The 21,044-nt window shown below is 52.0% G+C and overlaps 10 protein-coding genes across 10 annotated transcripts; 5 read left to right on the top strand and 5 right to left on the bottom strand.

Moving 5' to 3' along the window:
- Positions 1-232: 232 nt before the first annotated feature.
- HO173_003690 (uncharacterized protein) lies at positions 233-1,309 on the bottom strand (the record flags this gene model as incomplete). The annotated part of the gene is made up of 1 exon (XM_037305615.1): positions 233-1,309. The coding sequence occupies one exon, from the start codon at positions 1,307-1,309 to the stop codon at positions 233-235; it is 1,077 nt and encodes a 358-aa protein (XP_037167370.1).
- A 960-nt stretch (positions 1,310-2,269) lies between these two features.
- On the top strand, positions 2,270-3,109 carry HO173_003689 (uncharacterized protein; the record flags this gene model as incomplete). Its single annotated transcript, XM_037305614.1, has 2 exons — positions 2,270-2,705; positions 2,763-3,109. The coding sequence occupies 2 exons, from the start codon at positions 2,270-2,272 to the stop codon at positions 3,107-3,109; spliced, it is 783 nt and encodes a 260-aa protein (XP_037167369.1).
- A 268-nt stretch (positions 3,110-3,377) lies between these two features.
- HO173_003688 (uncharacterized protein) lies at positions 3,378-4,400 on the bottom strand (the record flags this gene model as incomplete). The annotated part of the gene is made up of 1 exon (XM_037305613.1): positions 3,378-4,400. One exon carries the CDS (start codon positions 4,398-4,400, stop codon positions 3,378-3,380), a length of 1,023 nt encoding a protein of 340 aa, XP_037167368.1.
- Positions 4,401-5,138: 738 nt separating this feature from the next.
- On the top strand, positions 5,139-6,570 carry HO173_003687 (uncharacterized protein; the record flags this gene model as incomplete). Its single annotated transcript, XM_037305612.1, has 2 exons — positions 5,139-5,224; positions 5,385-6,570. The coding sequence occupies 2 exons, from the start codon at positions 5,139-5,141 to the stop codon at positions 6,568-6,570; spliced, it is 1,272 nt and encodes a 423-aa protein (XP_037167367.1).
- A 339-nt stretch (positions 6,571-6,909) lies between these two features.
- Positions 6,910-7,922, bottom strand: HO173_003686 (uncharacterized protein; the record flags this gene model as incomplete). Its single annotated transcript, XM_037305611.1, has 2 exons — positions 6,910-7,464; positions 7,896-7,922. The coding sequence occupies 2 exons, from the start codon at positions 7,920-7,922 to the stop codon at positions 6,910-6,912; spliced, it is 582 nt and encodes a 193-aa protein (XP_037167366.1).
- A 311-nt stretch (positions 7,923-8,233) lies between these two features.
- HO173_003685 (uncharacterized protein) lies at positions 8,234-9,163 on the top strand (the record flags this gene model as incomplete). Its single annotated transcript, XM_037305610.1, has 3 exons — positions 8,234-8,261; positions 8,324-8,808; positions 8,915-9,163. 3 exons carry the CDS (start codon positions 8,234-8,236, stop codon positions 9,161-9,163), a joined length of 762 nt encoding a protein of 253 aa, XP_037167365.1.
- Positions 9,164-10,062: 899 nt separating this feature from the next.
- Positions 10,063-12,152, bottom strand: HO173_003684 (uncharacterized protein; the record flags this gene model as incomplete). Its single annotated transcript, XM_037305609.1, has 5 exons — positions 10,063-10,981; positions 11,032-11,168; positions 11,218-11,441; positions 11,492-12,041; positions 12,099-12,152. The coding sequence occupies 5 exons, from the start codon at positions 12,150-12,152 to the stop codon at positions 10,063-10,065; spliced, it is 1,884 nt and encodes a 627-aa protein (XP_037167364.1).
- A 2,346-nt stretch (positions 12,153-14,498) lies between these two features.
- Positions 14,499-18,807, top strand: HO173_003683 (uncharacterized protein; the record flags this gene model as incomplete). The annotated part of the gene is made up of 2 exons (XM_037305608.1): positions 14,499-14,775; positions 15,650-18,807. The coding sequence occupies 2 exons, from the start codon at positions 14,499-14,501 to the stop codon at positions 18,805-18,807; spliced, it is 3,435 nt and encodes a 1,144-aa protein (XP_037167363.1).
- A 252-nt stretch (positions 18,808-19,059) lies between these two features.
- Positions 19,060-19,215, top strand: HO173_003682 (uncharacterized protein; the record flags this gene model as incomplete). The annotated part of the gene is made up of 1 exon (XM_037305607.1): positions 19,060-19,215. One exon carries the CDS (start codon positions 19,060-19,062, stop codon positions 19,213-19,215), a length of 156 nt encoding a protein of 51 aa, XP_037167362.1.
- Positions 19,216-19,864: 649 nt separating this feature from the next.
- On the bottom strand, positions 19,865-20,846 carry HO173_003681 (uncharacterized protein; the record flags this gene model as incomplete). The annotated part of the gene is made up of 5 exons (XM_037305606.1): positions 19,865-20,227; positions 20,279-20,325; positions 20,378-20,413; positions 20,493-20,566; positions 20,626-20,846. 5 exons carry the CDS (start codon positions 20,844-20,846, stop codon positions 19,865-19,867), a joined length of 741 nt encoding a protein of 246 aa, XP_037167361.1.
- Between the last annotated feature and the right edge of the window lie 198 nt (positions 20,847-21,044).

Here is a 21,044-nt window from a genome sequence, read left to right as displayed (position 1 = left end):
TGGATATGCTGTTGCTTGTTACAATATTGTAAACGTCTTGTTCAGGGAGAAAATTTGGCTGTACATATATTAGCATCAAAAACTTAGGATATAAACACATGTGGTCACCCTGTCGCGTTCATCTATCGTCTATCAAAGAGTATTACTACAATGAGGTCTTCCATGCTCATTCGGAAATGGCGTCAAATCTTGAGGACACATCCAAGCTCCTTGCTCATCACCAGGCTGAGCCTTAACTTCTGACCTCTTCAATGCCCACTTCTCTTTTTCCCTTTCCCTTTCCCTGACTCCTTTTCTTTCCCATCAAGTCCCCCAATACATCTCCTGCCCCCAGCCCCTCTCCACCTCCCTTTCCCCCCCCGCTTTCACCTTCGTCATCCTCACATTTTCGTGCACCATCTCCCGTCTTCTCTTCCAGCACACCCAACCCCAAATCCATCTCAATGTACCCTCCCTCCCGGGCCCCTCCTCCCACCCCCTCAATATTCCGCTCCTCCAACCTCCCTTCCCTCCTCTCGGTCTCCAAGACTTCATTCGCACTCTTGATCTTCGGCAGCAGCGCATTCAGCCTCGCCTGCAGATGCGACAGATTATCGGCCGTAAGCGAGGCGACGGATAGAGGTGGAGGCAGTGAAGCGTGCGTGCTGCTGAAAGACGAGAGGGCGGAGTCGGCGGAGGAGGACGATTCGGACGCGGATGAGGAGGATCTCGATGAGGAGGAGGCGGATTCGTCGTCTGCAGATGCGGATGCGGATGCGGATGAGGAGGAGAGGACGGAGACGAGGTCGGAGGCGGAGGTGGAGGATGCGGAATCCGTACTTGTGCCGCTGCTGGTGGTCGAAGGGCTGAGCATACGAGGGAGAAGGGACGGCAGGTGCGGGTCTTGCTGTCGTCGTTGTTGGCGCCGGGAGTCGGCGCTTGAGGTGGAAGTGTAGTCGACACTGTCTGTTTCTTCGCTGCCGCTGGAGCTGGATGCGTCGCTTTCGGATTCCGAGGGCTCGGAGCTGGTGGTGGAGCTGCTGTAGGAAAGGGTTGAGGGATGGAGACTCCGAGAGGGTGTGATCGGTGCTGGCGAGCCTATGAGTGTTTGGGGGCTCGGAGCTATCGACGGGGTCATAGCATGGGCTGGGGAATCTGCATCTGATGCCCCCGCCTGCCGCCTTCTCTTGCTGGAGAGGGTCATTGGTTTGCGGTCAATGTCTTCGAGGGCTCTTTTTTTGCTCTTCTCCATACTTAAGCGTAGTGATGCTTCAATGGAATCACTGATTATACTCAATGATGGGTGCCGGGTGATCGAGACAAGTCCCATGTTTGAGAGACTCCGAGATTGTCTAGCAATCCGTGGGGGACGATGATGGCAAGTTTTGGCGGGGCGGCTGCAGATCACTTTTCGGGCCTTCCCGTTCTTGCGCAATTAGCGCGGGACTTCTGATAGGGCTGGAAAGGAATGAGGATTGAGGATTCGCACCGCCTTCTTTTCGTTCACCGCTGGCATCTGTCCTTATATTCAAGAAAGCCCGTACATTCGGAAATCTTCGGTGTGTCAAGCTCGGGCTTCGCTGATTTATAAGATCTAGAAGTGAAGGGCAATTCATTGTATTATCCCCTTGCATCGACATGCAGACATAACTCTAACATTTTTGAAGGAGCCAGAGCTGACCTGACCTTTGGACGAGCCCTTAATTAATATTCCAATGACAACAACGTCATGACTTATGAGCTTTGAGCCGTCCAGGCCTTGAAGTTCTATCATCTCCTCAACAGCTGCAACTCTTGTCATTGTCAAGCAAGGTCGTCACGAATCATTCGTAAGGTCCTTTTCCTGAGCGTCTAGCCTGAAACACCGTCAGAGCCCCTCCACAGTCTCATCCAGTGAGTCAACATCATCGATTGCAGAGTGAATGAAGCAGACTTGCAACATGTTTATAACCTTGTCCCTGTTTGAGACTTGTTTTATCACTTGATGAATGGCCAGTAAGACTTATGGTCAACCCAAATGGTGGCGAATGACTTCTATATATAAACTCTGCTATCCCCGCACCTACCATGTACATTGCCTTTGCACTCGTCAAGTTTCTGATAATCTGTCTTGCATATTACACCATCTACATCTATCTTCTCTTAAAGTACTTGCAAAATCTATGCCACTATGCCGCTTACTCTTGATCATCTATTGCGATCTGACCACGGTGCAAATGGCAGAATTTGTCTCACAGTCCATATCCAACAGGTCCTTGCTAGTCTCCCTACCCTTCTGAAAAGCCCCGGAATGGCTTCACCAACCTCGAGATTCTCCGGTACTGGAGCTCTAAGCCCCGTCTCCGAGGATGAAAACGTCAAAGTCGCCCGCCGATTGACACTTGTACGCAATCTCCGCGCACCAGCTTTCCAATACGCATGGACATTCTACCATGACAAATACACAGACTCTCAAAACTATGAAGGCCGTCTCACCCTCCTAAAGGAGGATATCGTTACCGCCAAACCTTTTTGGGAGGTCCTGAATTCCTTCCCGTTCGACGCTCTCAAGTTGAAGGACTCTGTACACTTCTTCAAACGGGGGGTAAAGCCAGTATGGGAGGACCCCCGCAACGTCAAAGGCGGCTCATGGACGTTCCGCGTGCCGAAGGCGCAGTCTGAAGATTTCTGGAAGGAGGTCCTGATGCTCGCAGTCGGCGAACAGTTCGTCGACGTGATCCAACCACGCAAGTACCACCTACCTACCCAACGTTGCTCACCTCCACCGCTGACCCAAAACGCAGGCGACGATCTCTGCGGCCTCTCCATGTCCGTCCGCTTCAACTCGAACCTCATCACCATCTGGAACCGCGACGGCGCCAACGAGAAGACCAAAGATGGCATCCTGGCCGTCGTGCTCGAGAATGTCTCGCCCGAACTCAAACCCCAGCCGAGGAACTATTACTACAAGAGACACAGCGAGCACGCCGGGTTCAGCGAAGTCGTCGCGAGGGCGAGCGAGAGGTCGAAGGAGGCGGAGGAGGGGAGGATAGCGGAGGCGGAGGTTAGGGGCCCGGAAGGAGACGAGGCGCTGTTGAAGGATGTTGAGGGGATAGACCTCAAGGAGTTGGGTGGAGAGGCCCCGGCATGAGGCAGGTTTTTGCGGATTTGTGAGTGGAGTAGCTGGGGTTTTTGGGATCTGGTTGGGAAGGGTTACGAGTTGGACGCATATTGTGGGGTTTGTGGCGGTCATGTCATGCATTTACGAGCCCACAGATTTCATAGCACGCGGCATGTTCACGGGATTTGGCCATTCGTTCTGTCTTATCAACTCAAAGCGATTTCAAATGCAATCTGCTATCAAACCCTACCCTCCAGACCTTTACAATCCGCCTCTCCAAGCGCGAAACAACCTTACCCTATCCCGACGCTCGCTCCTGCCTACTCTCAACACCCACCCCCCCACCCCCATTCCTCCCCTCAAACTTCCTCCTCTGCTCCTCCCTCACACCCGGCGCCGCATTCACATTCCAATGCGTCCTCATGATCCTCTCAAACATCACCGCCGAGCTCTCCCCCTCCACCCGCTCCCCCGGCCCAAACGCCCCCACAACCCCACTCTCAAAATCCCTCGTGAACAACGGCGCCGGCGCCGCGCGCAACGTGTACACGATGCTGAAACGGTACGGATCGGCAGCATTGTTCTCGGCGGACGGCGCGCACACGACGCGGTGCACACCGGCTCTGTACACGCCGCGGGAGAGGAAGGCGAGCGTCTCGCCGGCCAGCAGCGTGGCCGTCAGTCCGCCCGAGCGCGCGACGGCGCCCGGGGGCAGATTGGCCTCATCTTCGACGGAGACCCAGGCGTTGGAGGAGGGATCGAGCGCCTGCAGGCCGGGGGAGCGGCCGACGACGAGGGAGAGCAGGCCGAGGTCCTTGTGCTTTTCGGCGTTGACTCTGGGCCCCGCGGTCGCGGCGGCGGGGCGGTCGTAGCGGAACATGCGGACGAGGGTCGGGGTGCGCTCGGTGGGGGGGAAGGCGGTGCAGGGGGCGACGAAGGGGGAGAAGACGGCCGGGTCGAGGGAGAGGGTGTGGGCGATGGCGGTGGTGATGCTGGCCAGGAAAGCGCCCGTGAGGTCCCAGGCTGTGTGGAGCTCCGGGCGGAGGGTCGAGGGGCAGTGGGTGGAGGTTTTGACCGTCATGATGCATTTCTCGTGCGGGATCTGCGAGTACCCTTCTTCGCTCGCGGCGGCGCCGCTGGCGGCTTGGTGGTTGGTCTTTTCGGGGGAGTCGGGGGGCAGGTTGAAGAACTTGGAGGTCTGGGCGAAGAGTTGGGTGTATGCTTCTACCATTCCGGGGTGGTCTGATAGGGCTAGAGGGAGGTAGCCTTCGGATGCTAGGAATTGGAGAGCGTGGTCGTCCGATACTTGTCTTTGGGCCATTGTACCTTTTCTGCCCGTGACCAAAATGAGAGAATGCCTCTCTTGATTGTCGTCAATTTGAAGAGTAGCGATAGGACCTATAGGACGAGAAAGAGAAAAGAGAGATGGATCAAGCGGGGCTCATGTCACGACGTCATCCAACCTCATTGATTCGGACTCTCCTGAAGGTGTTTGATCTCTAGTCGACTTATATAAGAATGCATCCAAAAGCCGCATACATACTTAGATATACCGTCGTACTGAGTGGCAACGAGGCGCAGTTTGGATCTGCCACTAAACTCATTTCGGAAGGTCTTGGCATTCGCAGCACTCTTACCAAATGGCTTCCTACACTGCAAAGACTTTTCCACTCATAAGCAACGACTCTCAGATATAGTGTCTTCGCTCAGTTGTTGTCGATTTTGAAGAGTAGCGACACAATCTAGGAAATGGCAAAAAACAGAGAATTATCTTACTCTAAGGTACAATTCAGTGGCTTTCAGATCTCCTTGACTTTTTTATATCCAGTCAAACTTGTAAATGTCTATACCTTTGAGCTGCATATCTGGATAGATGGAAGCAGGTGTCGGTGATGTTGTTTAGATTCGCCACCAAACTCTTTTCGGAGGCTCTTGGCGTTAAATACTCCAAACACAGTTGCGACCATTATGATTCACTCTCACTCAGTTTTTCTAACACCTTTACAAATTTCAGACATCTCTATCAAAGTGGCTTCGCGTTGTTATCGGATTCAAATGGATGCAAGAACTCCCGTACGTCTACAGAAAGAACATCAGACACGCCGGTGTCACTACGTCCAGTGAAGTAAAACAAGCTCGTTATTGGTGTGTGTTGTATGCCCCATCAAGCCATCCAGAAGCGGGACTGATCAAAGACGTTGAGACAACACCTACTCATGAACCATAACCCTCAAATCAAGACATAAAGGCGCCCAAGAAACAGAGCGATGTCGTTCTTCTCTTGTCTAACTAGACACTTCATTAGGATTACCGAAAGATTCAACACTGATGAAGAACCACCCCACCGTTCTGATCAAGAGGGATATCGATCCACAGAAAGAGAGTGGCGTGCGAGCAGGATAGCAGAGCTCGAGAAGTGGAAAAGGCCAGAGCAATTGCCCATCACAGCTGAAACCGTATTCCTAGGTTGGTTCCGAAGCAAGAAACCTAACTGCTATTTCCGCAAGACCAGAGAACCAGGGACCATTGATGACGCCTGGAACGGACTTTCTCTTAAAAAGCGTGAGCATTATCTGGCCAAAGCAAAGAAGAACGAAATCTACAACACTGCTAAGCTTGCCAAGTTTAACAAGCACTGCCCACTTTCACCCTCGGTGGTAGATCTATCATTGACATGGGCATCCCTGTCGGAGCGGGAGATCCAAGACTGGCTACTGATTGGACCACGCCATGCTGCATTGCAAAAGTGGAAAAGATATCGCTTCGATCATCCCAGGGCTTGCGGGGGCCGCGAGACACCTGTACCAGAAACACCGTTCCGAATCATGGACCTCCCCTTCGAATTGCGGCGAGGTATTTTCTCACTCGTGCTGAGTCAATCGTATCCAGTGCTTCAGTTTCCCTCAGATGGGTCGGCAGATACGCTAACGGGGCCGGTCGATGTGAGGCTCTTTGCTGCGAGCAGACAGGTGTTTGCAGAAGCTGTGAGAATCTTTTACGAGGAGAACACCTTCAGCATAGATACCAAGCCCAGCAGGTATTACAAGGACATACCTCTTTTTGTACGGCAGAGCACAGGGAATGAAGTGCCGAGACCGACAGATTTAATGAAGAGGGTGAATGTCAATGTAACATTGACACTAACAGATCGTACCGAAACAGACGATTTCCTTTTCCTTTGGAAGAAATTCTGCGAATTTCTGAGGACGTGCAGAAACCTGCGAAAGGTTGTGGTCACCGCGCGGAGGGCTCAAAGCTTCCAGGAGGCGATCGACAGAGCCACAGACCGGAAGATCGACAAATTGATTGAGATGTTGATGAATATCAGGAGCCCCCATGAAGCTGTTTTCTCGGATATTACGATATCTGAGGGATCAGTACAAGAGCCTTCATGTTGGCGTAAACGGCGGATAACAGGCATTATTTTTCGAAGCGGCTCAGGAAAAGGGGCAGCGATGGCCGCTACAGAGACGCAGTGGAGCACGGCGTGAGTGCAGGGACCCTACTAAGATCCGAAAGATCCGATGCTGGCGGCCAATCGTCGAAATCGTATCGACCAGAGTTCGGTCGGACCACAGTCACAATGCTTTGCGCATTACAAGCCATCAGCATCGATTGAGTCTCTAATGAACGAGCAAGAATGACTCACACATGTCAGATAGTCGACAATGCATCTTCGTGTCCTTCCGGTTCACATTGCGAGTCGGTAGACTTGCACTCTACTCCTTCAATCTATTGCCATCAGTGTTGGATCGTGAATGCGTGCGCGTCCTTGTGCTGCCAAAGCCCATACTTAAACGCCTCAATCGTTGTCCTTACGCCCCTGAAGATCACCGGAAGACCCCCGCCCTCCTCATGACTCCCTCGAAGTCCTTCAACCCTACCCCTCTGCCCACTCCACTGCCTCCATTGGCTTCCAATAACATATCCTTCATTGTCTGCTCCCCAACATCTTCCTTCAATTCCCGTGCCACCCTCCTCAAACAAGCCAATGTGATCTTGCCGTCCTCACCACCCAGACTCGTGAACAACCTGAACGCATCCTCCACTTCTCTCTGTTGGCTCTCCTCACTCCTGTTGCTCAGTTTTAGCGCCGCGACGGCAACGAAATGCGCATAGGATATAGTCCCAGTATCTTCAGGATCTGCGGCATCTAGCAAGTCTTGGAGCTCACTCGGCGAGGAAGCAGGGACGCCGAGAGCCGTGAGCGCTTGGCGCAAGGACCGGGAGGGCAATTCCTTGTCCGAATTGGCGAAGAGGGAGAAAGCCTCTTTAATTTCAGATTCGGTGGCTGCGCTGATGTTGTTCTCTTTGGCAAGTGCGGATTGGCGGGGTTGCTTTTCCTTGGGTGCTGGCGCTGGAGCAGCTGCGCGGCGTTTTGGAGGCTATTCAACAATCAGCATTGGGACACTGGAAAGGGAATGAGAGCTAGAAGTGCACCATGTTGGGTGTTTATGAGGTCACGATACGATGATGGTATGATAGGTGAGGGGTGGTCGTTTACACAAGCCTCGGTACGCGTGATTACCAGAACTAGGCAAAGTTGCGAGACGAGGTACAAATTTGTTCTAGTGCAGCAGTCTGATACAACAGTACATGTTCCTCAGGAGTGAATCCGATTGAAGGAATGTTTCGCACGAGACTTTGTCCTTCATTATTAAACCATTCATGACCGGCTTATTGACCTTATCGACAGCCGAGAGAGGCAGCTGCGGCTAATCTATCGTCTAGCGGCAACGCCACAGAGCCTTGGTGCCTCTCGCCGATGCCTCATCAGGTGCTCCTTGCGCTTCCTACTCTTGGCCTTCCAACACACGCACGGATTGTCCAACTCTGTGGCCATTATTGCAGCTACTTCCACATTGCTGCTTCCGCTGTTGGAGCAATGATGCGATTGGACATGATGTCTTTACAGGAGCCATCCTACTGCAGCTTTATAAAGACATCGTGTCCGTCGTATACGTGCTGGAGGGATCCAGCTGCGTAGCACACCCTCAGCTCGCATATGCAACGGACGAAACCTTACTGATACACACCTTCTCCTACGGGCCAAGCTTACCCAAGCTCCTGGTGCTTCATGCGACTTCATTACAAGAGGATTAACAGCCTTCGTAACCATATGTCTCCAACCTGGACACTTTCCCAAACACATCCATGAAGATTCTCATTATTGGCGCGGCAGGTCCTCATATTCTTTGAAACATCTCCATATCCTTAGACACGCGTACTGACAAGCCTCTGCAGGCCGAGTCGGCTCAGCCGCCCTCGCGGCATGCCTCACTAAGCAACACCACGTCACCGCCTTCCTCCGCAACCCCTCCAAGCTGCCCCCCGAGCTGCGCAACCACCCCCGCCTCCGCATCACCCAAGGCGACGCAACCTCGCACTCCTCCCTCGTCGAAGCGATCGGGGACACCGACGCCATCATCCAAGCCGCCGTCTACGGCTCCAACACGCCCTTCGGCACCTCGGATTCGGAAAAGGTCGTCCGCTGCATCATCAACGCCGTCAAAGAAGTGCAAGCGTCACGCCCGTTACGGTCGAGGCCGATAAGACTGTGGGTGATGTCCGGGCAGGTGTTGATGGACATTCCGGGGTATGCGGGCAAGATTGAGGGGGATGTGTTTCCGATCCATCCGGAGCATTACAAGAATTACGACTTTTTGCGGAACGATGCCAAGGATTTGGATTGGAGCTTGCTGTGTCCCGGGAGGATTGACCAGGGGGAGGTGAGGGTGCTTTTGTTTAATATTCGCTGAGAATTTCTGTGTGTGTATGTGCTCTGCGGTCAGGTTCTGTCCGAGGACTGACTTTGTTTTTTCTTTCGCACTTCAGCCCACGGGTCCTTTGGTGGTCACGACGGATCGGGTTGGGCTTTGGCAGGAACCTTGGATTGCGGGGAGGATATCTTTTATCGGGCCAGCTCTGAACGTCATCTATAATTGGAAGCAGCAGAGATTGACGTACGCTTCCGTCGGGGAATTCTTATCTAATCACCTCGGTCCTGGGGACGAATGGAGAGGGAAAAGGGTCGGCTTGCTCGAGGACGCGAGCAAGCATGTCGGAAATTATGATGAAGCTTAGTGAGCGGCTTCGCGACAATGTACAATACTTGTCCTGTAGACAAACCAACCCCGTGCGCTTGGTCGCTCGCTTGCAGGTTAGACACGACTTGTACAACAACGAAGGCTAGTCGTTTTTTGCACATATGATTTGACGAAACTACATCACACGACACTACACGATGATCCCGACTCAGGCAAAAGTCCCGACGAAGGATTGCTGACAGCTTTGATCCCACATACCGCATCAACCTTCCCCAACCGTGCCAACGCCCGCCCGCTGATGGATCTAGCGCCCCCAGCCCACCCAACCTACCTAGGAAACGCCCGGCGCAACCGAGAGCTGCGATTCGGTCACCCGTTCATCCATCCCGTTCTAACAAAAATCACACAAAGACGTGATAAAGTAATCGCGCAGGGTGGACCGGGGCTCTCGGGCACGCGTGGAGAATCTCGCGCCGCGCTGCTGATGATGAGGTGAGTAAATGACACGTGGGATAATGATGATGCATGCATGCATGCACGAGGATTGTCATGGCATGACGTCTTTTCGGTCAGGCTGGACGCAGTAAAGGAAAGTACTTTAGGTAAAAGTGAGTAAAAATGCAGCCGCCGGACGGAGAGGAGGGTCGATTCATGAAACGGGGTATGTGAAAGGCGGCTTTCGCAAGCCTAGCCCTTGTGGGGCAGGGCTTGGGGCTCGTGTCGACGGCGTAACTTTGCGTGGAGTTCAGCACTTTGCGACGAGCCGGCTATGTGTACCTTGCACGGAGAGACCGAGGTGGTTTTTTCTGTGATGAGTGATACTGTATACATAAATGGAATTGACAACTCGCTTGTCGCTCGATTCGGAAAGGGGTTGCGGACGGTAAGTCAAGAAACTCCGGATTCAGACGCAATATGCAAGGACTGCCATACCCTTCATGCACCTCCTCCATTGGCGTCTTTTCCCGCGTCCGGATCTAAGGGTTTCGAAGCATCGTAGCCCACCGCTTTCACAATGCCCAAGCCTTTCGTCCTTCCCTCCCTGAACAATATCCGATCGCCGACCGCCATATACTCTGGTCTTTGCACAAATCGGAATGCCACGGTCGCCCTGTCCCCTGTTCTGATGAACGCTCTGTCAATGTCGATGATGGCGCATGTCTGGCTGATTGGGCCTACATGCAACATGGCCTGATACTTCGTCTTGATGGTGGTTGCGTGCGAGAGGATTAGGACTTCGGCGATGAACTCCCTGTAGACTTTGGGAGGAGCGTCGAGTTTTGGGAGCACAACCATGCCTTTGCGGACTTCTTTCCTTCGGATCCTTTTCAGAGCGAAGGAGGCAGATTGACCGGCGCTACAAACGGGGACTGGGATACGTTTCCGTTCAATGGAGCGGATGTGGGTTGTGGTGAACTGGCCTAGGGAGTCAGGCCCTATCAAGACAGCATCGCCGGCATGGATGACGCCACTTTTGACAACGCCGGATACGACTGTGCCGACGAAGGGCACGGAGAAGGTGTCATTGACGTGGAATTCAAAGGGGGCTTCGGCGTCGTAGTTTCCGTGGTGCGGAAGAATGTTGAGGAAGGTCCGGACGAGGTCGAGGGATTCACCCGTGACGTTTGAAACTTGGAAGACAGGACAGATGCGCTGACTGACGAATTGCGTGGCCGTTTCGATGGTATCTTCTCGGTTCTTGATGAAGATAGGGATTTTCCGCGCGCCGGGTGATTTGAGGATGCGGGTAAGCTGGGTGATGGTTTGCTGGAGGATTTGAGGTGGGCAGATGTCGATTTTGGTGATGACTACCATTACTGGGACATTCAGGGCGAGGGCGATACCCAAATGTTCTCTGTGTACTGGTAAGTTTTCGTCTCAATTCCGGCTAGGAAGCTTCCGTACTTGCTCATTCCAATGAGACCATTATTTGCAGCGACCATGAGTAGGCAGTAGTTTGGGCTGCTACTCAGCAACCCAAAGACTGTTGTCCGTAGATATCGCTCGTGGCCGGCCAAATCTGTGAAGCTGATGACTTTTGCCTTTGTCATAGTTAGCCGCTGTGCTTGCTTGAAAACTTGAGAGCCATACTGAGCGTTTGCCAATCTCTTCCCATGACAACTTCCGGCCAGGCACATTTGAGGCAACAATGTCCCCGCGCGTATCGAAGCCCATGATCTCCATGCCGACGGAACTTGTCCGTCCACTTTCGATTTCGTGCTTATGCCTGAAAAGGTTGACCCGTGCTTTGCCTCGGCCATCGTCGAGGCCTCCCTTGACAAGCACACCCAGCATGGTGCTTTTGCCAGCATCCACTATGGGTTCGGTTAGCTGGAGAATTTGATCCTGTGAGCATCACTCCTACCATTTCCCACTACCGCTATTCGAGTCTCAATGACATCCTCTGGGGTTTCGGGCTCCTGCCGTATCATGATCTTCCCCATAGCACTCTGGTGCTTCTCGTTCATTGTCTCTACCTCTTCAGGCCCTCCCACATTTCGCGTCATAAGTATTCGGCATTCCGCCTGCAGTAACTTGGCAGCCCGCCGTATCCTGTCTAACGCAACGTCCCACTGCTCTTTCGAAAACGACATTGACTCTCCATTGTCTTCCTGCCCGAGGTCGAAAAGCGTCTCTCCATTGCCTTCCAACATGCGCTTCTGCAGGACTTCGCTGAGTTGTTGTAGAGTCACCTCAGCATCTTCGCCCGAATCCAAGAGCAGGTCTTTCAGTCGGACTTGAGTGGAAGTCTCGGCGAGATTGAGGGAATCAAGAATGTCAAGCTCAGCGTGCTCTTCACACTGGGTGCTTTGAGTCGAGTAGCCACTGTCGCTTGGGGCTACAGAGCCCGCGCGGCCGGCGGAGGGGCGGTTCTTTTGCTGCTTCTCGACGTAGTCGGCGAATTCACTCAAAGCCTAGACCACAAGGCTTGATCAAAATCACGCATCACGACCCAACATAGGACTCCATACCGACTCCCCTTTCCGGCGCTCATGCGCAGTCTGTTTTTGCATCCCCGCAGTCATGTTGGCCAGTAACAGATTAGGCTATCCTATGTCTTGGGAGATTGAAAACCCCTTGGCCAGCCATTAGAGGCGTTTCAGTAGTCCATTATCTTTATGTTTAACTTTATCTATTCAAAGTAGGAATAGTTGTGCATGTAATGGAAACAAGGCAAGAATGTTTGTTGAAGTACTTGGTAGAGTCGCTATCGATAGTGACGCATACTCGTAGAATCGCGCTTGAGAGTCATGCCAAGATCGTCCCCGATCGGGCATTAAAGTAAGCGCCGCCCTATCATTGCGAGATCTAGATCGATGCATGAATTACTTACATGGTACTCCTTTGCACCCAGGACCCAGTCGAGATGTGTGCTGAAAATCTACAGAAAATCATCTAACATCTCTCTTGAGTCCTCCTGTCTTCCATTAAATTACTGTTGTAGACTCTTGATTTCCACTTTTCTCTTCATCGATACCGCTTAGAGTAATAGTGGGCTTGCCATGAGGCAATGAAAGAGTAATTAAGCTCGCTTCACCCATTTTCAGCGCCTTCCTTTTTTCTTTGCTCCAGTAGCATGACTCATCCCTGCCTTGAATTCGATAACACAGCTATCAATGTCACACACATGATCAGAGAGGTAGCATCCATCAACGCCTATGACCGTACATGATACATTCTACTAGGCAGTGCATTCGGAAGGGGCGGAAAGCCGGCCAGATTGATCGCCAATTCTTGATGCACATGGACCTAGGTGCTATTTACATCAGTGCTCAAGACCTACCACCCTGCTACTACGCAACTACCCACATTCAGGGGTTGGATCTAATTCAACCAATCGCTGTCGGAGGATCCCATACACCATCAGCAAGCAGAACTGCAGGAAGCCGTCAGAGTAATTGATGCGCAAAATTCTGCGACGGTAGGGCTGTGCTTCGTCCTAGGCACTCGCGTTTCACTATGAGGATCAGCAACAGCTTTGCCCTACCTGTTACAGCATGGACGAAAGACGTTCAGACCAGCATCCAAACACACCTCGCTTCGCTCGACACTGTCCATTCTCAAACCCTTTTATGCAGCATGCGGCTTCCTCCGATGCTAATCTTCTATTGTTCGACCGGTTGCGTGTTCCAAACGAAGGGCATGTGCTGCCTCTTTGTAGCGCACGCTTTCGCATCTTCGCATTGTCCATATTCTTCTGCCTTGCGTAACCCATCATGGTTGGTCGATGTGTCGCCAGATGGCGAGAGTTCATACCACGCAGAGAACGCTCTGCATGAATTGTACCGAAGATCCTTTCAAGGCTGTTCCTATGTGAAGCCAATCGGCAACCAAATATGCATTCCCCCCTCAGTTGAGCCCGGGCGGACGGCTCTTGCCGTCTTCCTTGTCACGCAACAGGCGGTTTCCTATAAAACAGATTTGGCGCCGGAATTTCGGACCCTGTGCTTTGTTGATGGGCAGCTCTCCATGCCTTTCTCCCAATTAGGCAGAGCAAGATCTTGCCTTCTCCTTACATCCAGCCTCTGACGCTGCAGGCCTCGGATGGTTGTGACACAGCTGTCTGCTTTTTTCTCTCCTCAACTTCTATTTTTAGCGATATCAGGCGGTCTTGATGTCGAGCATTTCCCACTAAACAATTACTCCAAAGACCTATGTAGCCGAGCGAAAAGCCCACTGCTTCTCCTTGCGGTCCCCGCGACAAGTCGTCGTCTTGTCTCAACCCCTCATTCTCCTTCCCTGCCACTGCTGCTTCATGCTTGAGGTGGTCGTTATGAACAGCTCTCGCTTCCTACCTACAATTCGGATGGCACATTGTCTCCAGCCTCTTATTTGATCTGTGCCATCTTGTCATACGGTCGTCCTGCGAAAACCTTAACCAACGGAAGGTCTCCTACCCACTTCCTGCATCACGAAACGCGCGTCATTCTTCTTGTCTCATCCACTCAAGGCTCATCCACTCCAGTCTTCTGCTCAGCCTCTGCTATGTATACGCTGGGATTTGTTGCCTGAAACATCCTATTCAATGAAGGATAACACATTCTCTGTTCCATCCAGCCGAAACGTTCTCCCTTCTCTCTATGGTGTGGATAGCACGAGACCCTCTCGTATCGTTTTCTGCCTCTTACTTCGTCCCCATTGTCTCACAAGCCGGCAGCCTTATCATGAGTACAGGAGGGAGATTCTCGCTCTCTTCTTGTATTCTTGTATTGAACAAGTACAAACAGTAAAAGAATCTACATACACATCAATTCACCTCAGCATTACGCAAACAGCTTCCATACACCCACGGCATACATCCACAGCATTCAAGGCTTCATACAAGCAAAGAAAACTCACCAACAACATCAAACCACCAAACATCAGCCACGATGCCGGACCACCAACAGCCCTCATCTAGCGCTCAAGCGCCTAGCGGCAGTAGCAACACTCCTGCTTCGGAGGTTAAAATCGAACGCTTCGGCAAAGTCAGCGGCGATCATCAGCAATTCGCTGGCGCTTTGCCTGCATACATCACGATTGTCCCGGACGATAACGAGGGCCCTTTAAACGATCAAGACGGCAATCTGACCAGCACAGATTTGGTAATCGGAGGACATATGTTGGTGAATGCCACAGAAGAAAATCGTCGGCAAGCATTAGCCAGAGGTGAGAATGTTGATGATAGCACGGATCTCATGCGGTTTCTTCTCAAAATGGGCGATAGAGTCAGCCTGATATATTCTTCGGGAAGTCGTCTTATCGCAGTCAAAAAGATCAACTAAAGGAATGCAGAGGGTGTGGGTGAGTAATGGGCGGACATGGGGAGTAGTTGACAGGATTTCATGCCTCGGCAGCATCGAGAGTTCCGAGTTCATTGGGGTTCCTTTCGGCGCAGGCGCCATGATACATCGGACAATGATGGACTGCATTGCTCTTTCAGCTTCCAGCGTTTGCCCTTGTTTTGGCGTTTGGGAAAGGAAAGTCATGCATATCTGTTCTTGAGTCCTTTGGGTTGGCGTTCAGGAAGATCCATGCGTTGCTGTTCTTCGAGCCTTTTGTTTCTACGCCAGCACTAATACTCCAACCACGAGGGCTGCTCACTTGAGGGCATATGATCAATGAATATTTTGAACCACACGGGCAGATAAATCCCTATGACTTGATATTATATGTTGGGGCTGTTTCAGGGTGATCATAAGAGTCATGGTTAACGAGAATATTAATGCTAAAGAGTAGTGGTGGCAGTAGATATGTCCATGTGCCAAGGCGCTAGTCCTGCCACGGCATGTAACACTTCAGATCTTTTGTAGCCTCACTTCGCTTTCAAGCTTAGCTTATCTCTTCCCCTTACTCGAAACACGGCGTGAATGTAGCAACCATCATGCAAAGCTCGCAAACCAACATGGACACTGAACTCCGATTGCGGCCTTGCGCACGCTCTGCGTGCGACGCTCGTCGCAATCAATCTTCCACCAGTTCATGCTGTGATGGTACTTCAGTGCCCTTCTTTGTCTAAGGATGTGCCACTGATTTTACGTAGATAAGTGTTTGGATGCCATCGCACAAGCCTCGGCGACGCAGGTTGCCGACAACGTCAGCGATCAGACTCGATCAACTCCTCGCACAGGGATACTGCATCCTTTGGCACAATGGAAAGCCGCACTTGAGCGAGCAGAGTGTCTCTGTGCGGAAATGCTTAGGATGGGACTGCCTTCCTGCTGTGTCACAGAGCCTACTGAACCGAAAGTGGCCGGCCCGAAGAAACCTTCCTGCACTGGGAGCCTTGAAAGCACAACGAAGCTGAGACCAAAAGCTACCACTGGCGACCAACAAGTTTGCTCCGGCGTTATGTCTAATTCGAGGGCATGCTGCTCCTCGTCAACCACAACGAAAACAAGTTGCTCGTCTACGCCTGGCCCAAAGACTTCTGGCTCCAATCCACCCGAAGCCAAAATTACTCAGTGTGACACTCAAGGGCTTACCACGAAGACGTGTTGCCCTTCTACGCCCAGCACTAAAACAAGTCAAGTTCCAACCACCCAGCACAGCGGCTCCTCTTCAGATAGCAAGCTTCACGCTGGTCACCAGAACCTCATACCTGCTGCCCTTGATCTAGAGAAAGGCTCTAAGGTGGAGCACGCCGTCACCCATATCTCAGGCATGACATGTACTGGATGTGAGCGAAAGTTACAGCGCGTGCTCTCCAGTATTGCCGGAGTACAAAATGTCAAAACGAGCCTTGTTCTGGGACGGGCTGAGTTTGATGTTGATGCGGGGGTTTCAATAGTGGAGGTCGCCTCTTCATTGGAGAGACAGACCGAATTCAAATGTACTGTCTACCGGGATGGTCACCAGCTCGAAGTTCTTTTACCCGGACGTTCGTCTGCTCCAGCGTCGAGACTTGGGACCACGGTGGCCTCCGAGAAGGATTTGGATCTGCTTCGTCGGGGCCTTGCAGGTCCTACTTATCCCTCCGGTGTGCAAGACGTTCAGGTCATCGATATCAAGGGGCGAGAGTGGAAGTCCCGTACTGCTAACGATGGCCTCCGCCGTCGCTTGACTTTCAGGATGTTTCCAACCAAGCCTCAAAAGTATAGCGTGCGGATCACCTACGATCCTCGAATTGTTGGAGCTAGGGACCTATTAGAGAAAGGCTTCGGTGGTCCATTATCGCTGGCACCCCTCAGTTCAGATCACGCGACGGCCACTGACACTGACCATCTCCGCAAAACACTATGCTTAACTTTGCTGTCGGCGTTTCTGACGATACCTGTTCTTGTCCTGTCTTGGGCTCCACTACCCTCTCACAAGATCGCTTATGGATGCGGTTCGCTTACGCTGGGGACACTGATCCAGTTCATCGTTGCAGGCCCTTTCTATCCCAAGGCCGTGAAGGCCTTGCTTTTCTCTCGCATGATCGAAATGGACCTTTTGATTGTTATCAGCACTACCACGGCCTATATCTACTCATTGGTGGCTTTCGCTTATGAAACCAAAGGTAGACCTCTGTCTACGGGGGGATTCTTCGAAACCAGCACTCTCTTGGTCACGTTAATCATGTGTGGCCGACTCGCAAGCGCCTACGCTCGTCGGAAAGCCGCAGACTCGATTGCCGTGCAGGCTCTACAGCCATGCACAGCGATTTTGTCCGAAGACAGGAAGGAGAGGCTGATCGATATCCGTGAATTTCAGTATGGTGACCTGTTCAAGGTCCTACCGGACAGCATCATTCCTACAGATGGGATCATTGTGTCTGGGGAGACCGAGATCGATGAATCAATGGTCACTGGTGAAGCGGTTCCCGTACCCAAATGCCCGGGCTCGCAGATCATCGCCGGCTCTGTAAACGGCCCTGGCCCTATTTTAGCTCGATTAACGAAACTGCCTATGGACAACACTATCAGCAGGATCGCGAGTCTGGTTGACGAAGCCAAATTTTCAAAGCCCAGAGTCCAAGCGACTGCTGATCGAGTGGCATCTTACTTCGTGCCCTGCATTCTTGCTCTCACTGTCGTCGTCTTCTCGATTTGGATTGCAGTAGGGTTTGCGGTGAGAAACAACTCCATCTCAGATGCCATCGTCACTGCTATTACGTACGCTCTGGCGGCTTTGATCGTGTCTTGCCCTTGTGCTATTGGACTGGCCGTGCCCATGGTGATGGTTATTGCAGGTGGAGTTGGGGCCCAGCACGGCGTGGTCTTCAAGTCGCCAGAGGCCATCGAAAATGCCAGAAACGCCTCTCATGTCGTCTTTGACAAGACAGGCACTCTTACACAAGGGAAATTCGTTGTGGTAGAAGAAGTCTATTGCAAAGGGAATCGCCACGAAGCAGCTTCAATAGCCAAACAATTGGCCTCCAGCAGCAAGCACCCAGTCTCGCAAGCTCTGACAACGCACCTCGAGCCCCTTGACAACACTCCTATCAGACTCCAAAGCGTCTCATCTGCCGTCGGAAAGGGCATGCACGCGACCTTGGAAGGCCAACCCGTGAAAGGGGGCAATCCTTTCTATGTGGAAGCCGTCCAAGACCCCAACGTCCAACGTCTATCATCACAAGGGCTGTCAGTGTTCTGCGTTCGTCACGGCTCAACCCTACTAGCAATCTACGGTCTTCGCGACGCCCTCCGCCCAGACACAATATCCGTTATTTCGGCGTTGAAAGCCCGGAATATCCTCGTCTCTATCGTCAGCGGCGACTCTGTTACCGTAGTGAACAAATTGGCAACGGAACTCGGTATTCCTCTCTCCCGCGTCAAAGGCCAGTGCACCCCGGAAGAGAAAGCCTGCTACATCACCTCGCTCTCCGCTGCCCCACCGGAAGGCAAATATAAGAGTTCCACTACTACCACTATTTTCTGCGGCGACGGTAGTAACGACGCCGTGGCTCTTGCGCAAGCCGACATCGGCGTCCACATAGCCGGCGGCACCGACGTGGCCAAAAGCGCCGCCGACGTAGTGCTCACACACCAGTCACTATCTGGCATCCTGGCCCTTATGGATCTCTCGCGGGCATCCATGCGCCGTGTCTACCTCAACTTCGCCTGGGCTTTCGTCTACAATCTCTTTGCCATACTGCTCGCGGCAGGCGCTTTCGTGACAGCACGAATCCCGCCCGCCTATGCCGGCCTCGGTGAGCTTGTGAGTGTGCTACCCGTCATCGCGGTGGCGATGCAATTGCGGTGGATGAGGTTTCAATGAAAGTCATGGACAGCGGCTGGTAACTTCTATTGTCGTTTTATCAGTGATTGTTCTTTCGAGCTGAGCAAGGAGCGATGCTAGACTTGGATACTGCAATACTGTCCACAAGGAAGCAAGAACATAGAAGTAGGAGTTCTTACTGCATGCTAAGCTTCTTCTCGGATGAGATCTTATTCAGTAGGGATCCCAAGCTGAACGAGCCTGGATTTCGCTGGGCGAATCAAAAGCTCGTAATATCTCGTCTTAGCGACGATGACAAACGAACGTGCAAAGTCGGCTGCAGGGACAACGACGGACTTCGTCGTCATCGAGGCACCTAACATTATCGTCGCCGCCGATCTAGATAACCTGTCACGAGACGTCGAACCTTCTGTTCACTTCTACACAGTATTGAAAAAAGACGGATGACGTTTCGTATTTTGACAAGGGCAGCTACCGGTGAACCAAATACTAGATCGATTGTTGAGTAACGAGGCTGCGCAAGGAGCGTTCTCTGTGACTGTATTCAACAAGAGCAAAGTTTTTGTAGTATAGTCAGTGTGCTCTGGCCTCTCGTAATCTTGTATCTCGCTTTACTCTGACCATAGCAGCCAAAGCATGCAACACAAGCTTTACCACCGCACGCAATACATGACTATTGGTTACAGTCTCGAGCAGGCATGCATCACCCGCCCCGGAGTCCCGTAGACTCGCCCTCCTCGATGATTAATGTCTATCAATTTGGTATAGTGCTCCCCAACATTTGCCGAAAACCGATTCCCTCTGCGCCTCCGCTATGCAATATTACTCCGAAAGTTTCAACAGACCGGGACGAAATGCCCGATCGATTGTAGAAGGATATGAAGCGGCCAGCTCCTCCGTTTTAATGTGTAACACTGTTACGTGGCAGCCCAAAAGCATTGGCGCCAGCAGCGGTTGACTTCTCACGCTTGCAAACAGCGTGCTGAAGCAATTGGTGATAATTCCGTATTGTACATAATGAGGTAGAATGGTACAAGGGGTTTGTCGGACGCAGGGTTTGAGGGTACGTTGAATGATCACCGGCTCTTGAGGTCACTTAGACCTTACGAAAGTCGTTCAGCACAGGATAGATCATCTCGAAGGCTGTATATATCTCCTCGCGCACCTTGGCACCTGTCAAGACGATCTTTCCAGAGACGAAGATTAACAGTACTATCTTGGGCTTGATCATGCGGTATATCAATCCAGGGAAGAGCTCCGGTTCATATGAGGAGAAATGGTGATGTCTGCTGGCCAGCCCTTCCAGCCGAATTGGAAACTTAATATCGCAGGACCCAACGATATTTTGAATCTTGAAGTCCGTGAATCTGGCGTTGAACCCAAGCTTCTGGATGATCCTCGCATACTTCCGACTGGCTAGCCGACTATCGTCCTCTGACTTCGCGCCGGTGACAACCATCTGGAATCGTTAGATTGCAACAGAGGGGAGATTAGGAGATTGAATATGCACCTTGCCCGAAGCGAAGATCAAAGCAGTAGTCTTGGGCTCTCGAATACCTATAGCCAATCAGTATTGATACAGAGGCCGTGTTTCCGAATGGGACCGCACGCATGATTACAGCTGCAAAACGTTTTGGGTTGTATTCTGGGGTCTGGTCAGCACTCTCTTCCCAATGCATGAACTAGAGCTATGAGGCGCATCCGCGGACAAAAATTGGACACACCTGCGTTTCTGGCGTGAAGTGCTATTGTCTTGAGATCCAGGCGGCAATCGAGATTGACAGTGGCGACGATGTTCCTTGATCGGACATCTTTAAGCCTCAAGCTGGAGCAAGAGGCAGAGCCGGGTCTACTCACTGGAGCGTTGGAACTATGCCAGACACGCCCTGCCCAGCAGTATCGGGCAAATTGAGGGGTGTTATTGGTGCACCTCCACTGGCGCCTGGGTCAACACCATTACCCTGCTGCTGCCCGGGTATTGCCATTGCTGCAGCTCCGCCAGGGAATGATAGTGATGCAGGCGAAGTGAACGCTGTAGCCTGCTGTGCATTGGATGGGTGGGTAGTGAGGGTTTCCATGCTTATAATTGAGAGCTATGTTATGATTGAGCTGGAAGGAAGCAAGTCCGAATGTAGAAAAGGCACCAGTCGAAAAGTGTAATCTTGGAGCGAGAGTATCAGTGTCGTTGGCCGAGGCTCGTTTGTGAAGAGATAGGACGGTAGGACGACTGAACAAGTTAGGAAATTCATTTCGAATAGCTATGGGAGATCCCTACC

The sequence above is a fragment of the Letharia columbiana genome (genome assembly GCF_014066305.1).
Source record: "Letharia columbiana isolate WasteWater2 chromosome Unknown Sc0000009_s1, whole genome shotgun sequence".
NCBI lineage: Eukaryota > Fungi > Ascomycota > Lecanoromycetes > Lecanorales > Parmeliaceae > Letharia > Letharia columbiana.
This window is presented reverse-complemented; position numbering and strand designations above follow the sequence as displayed.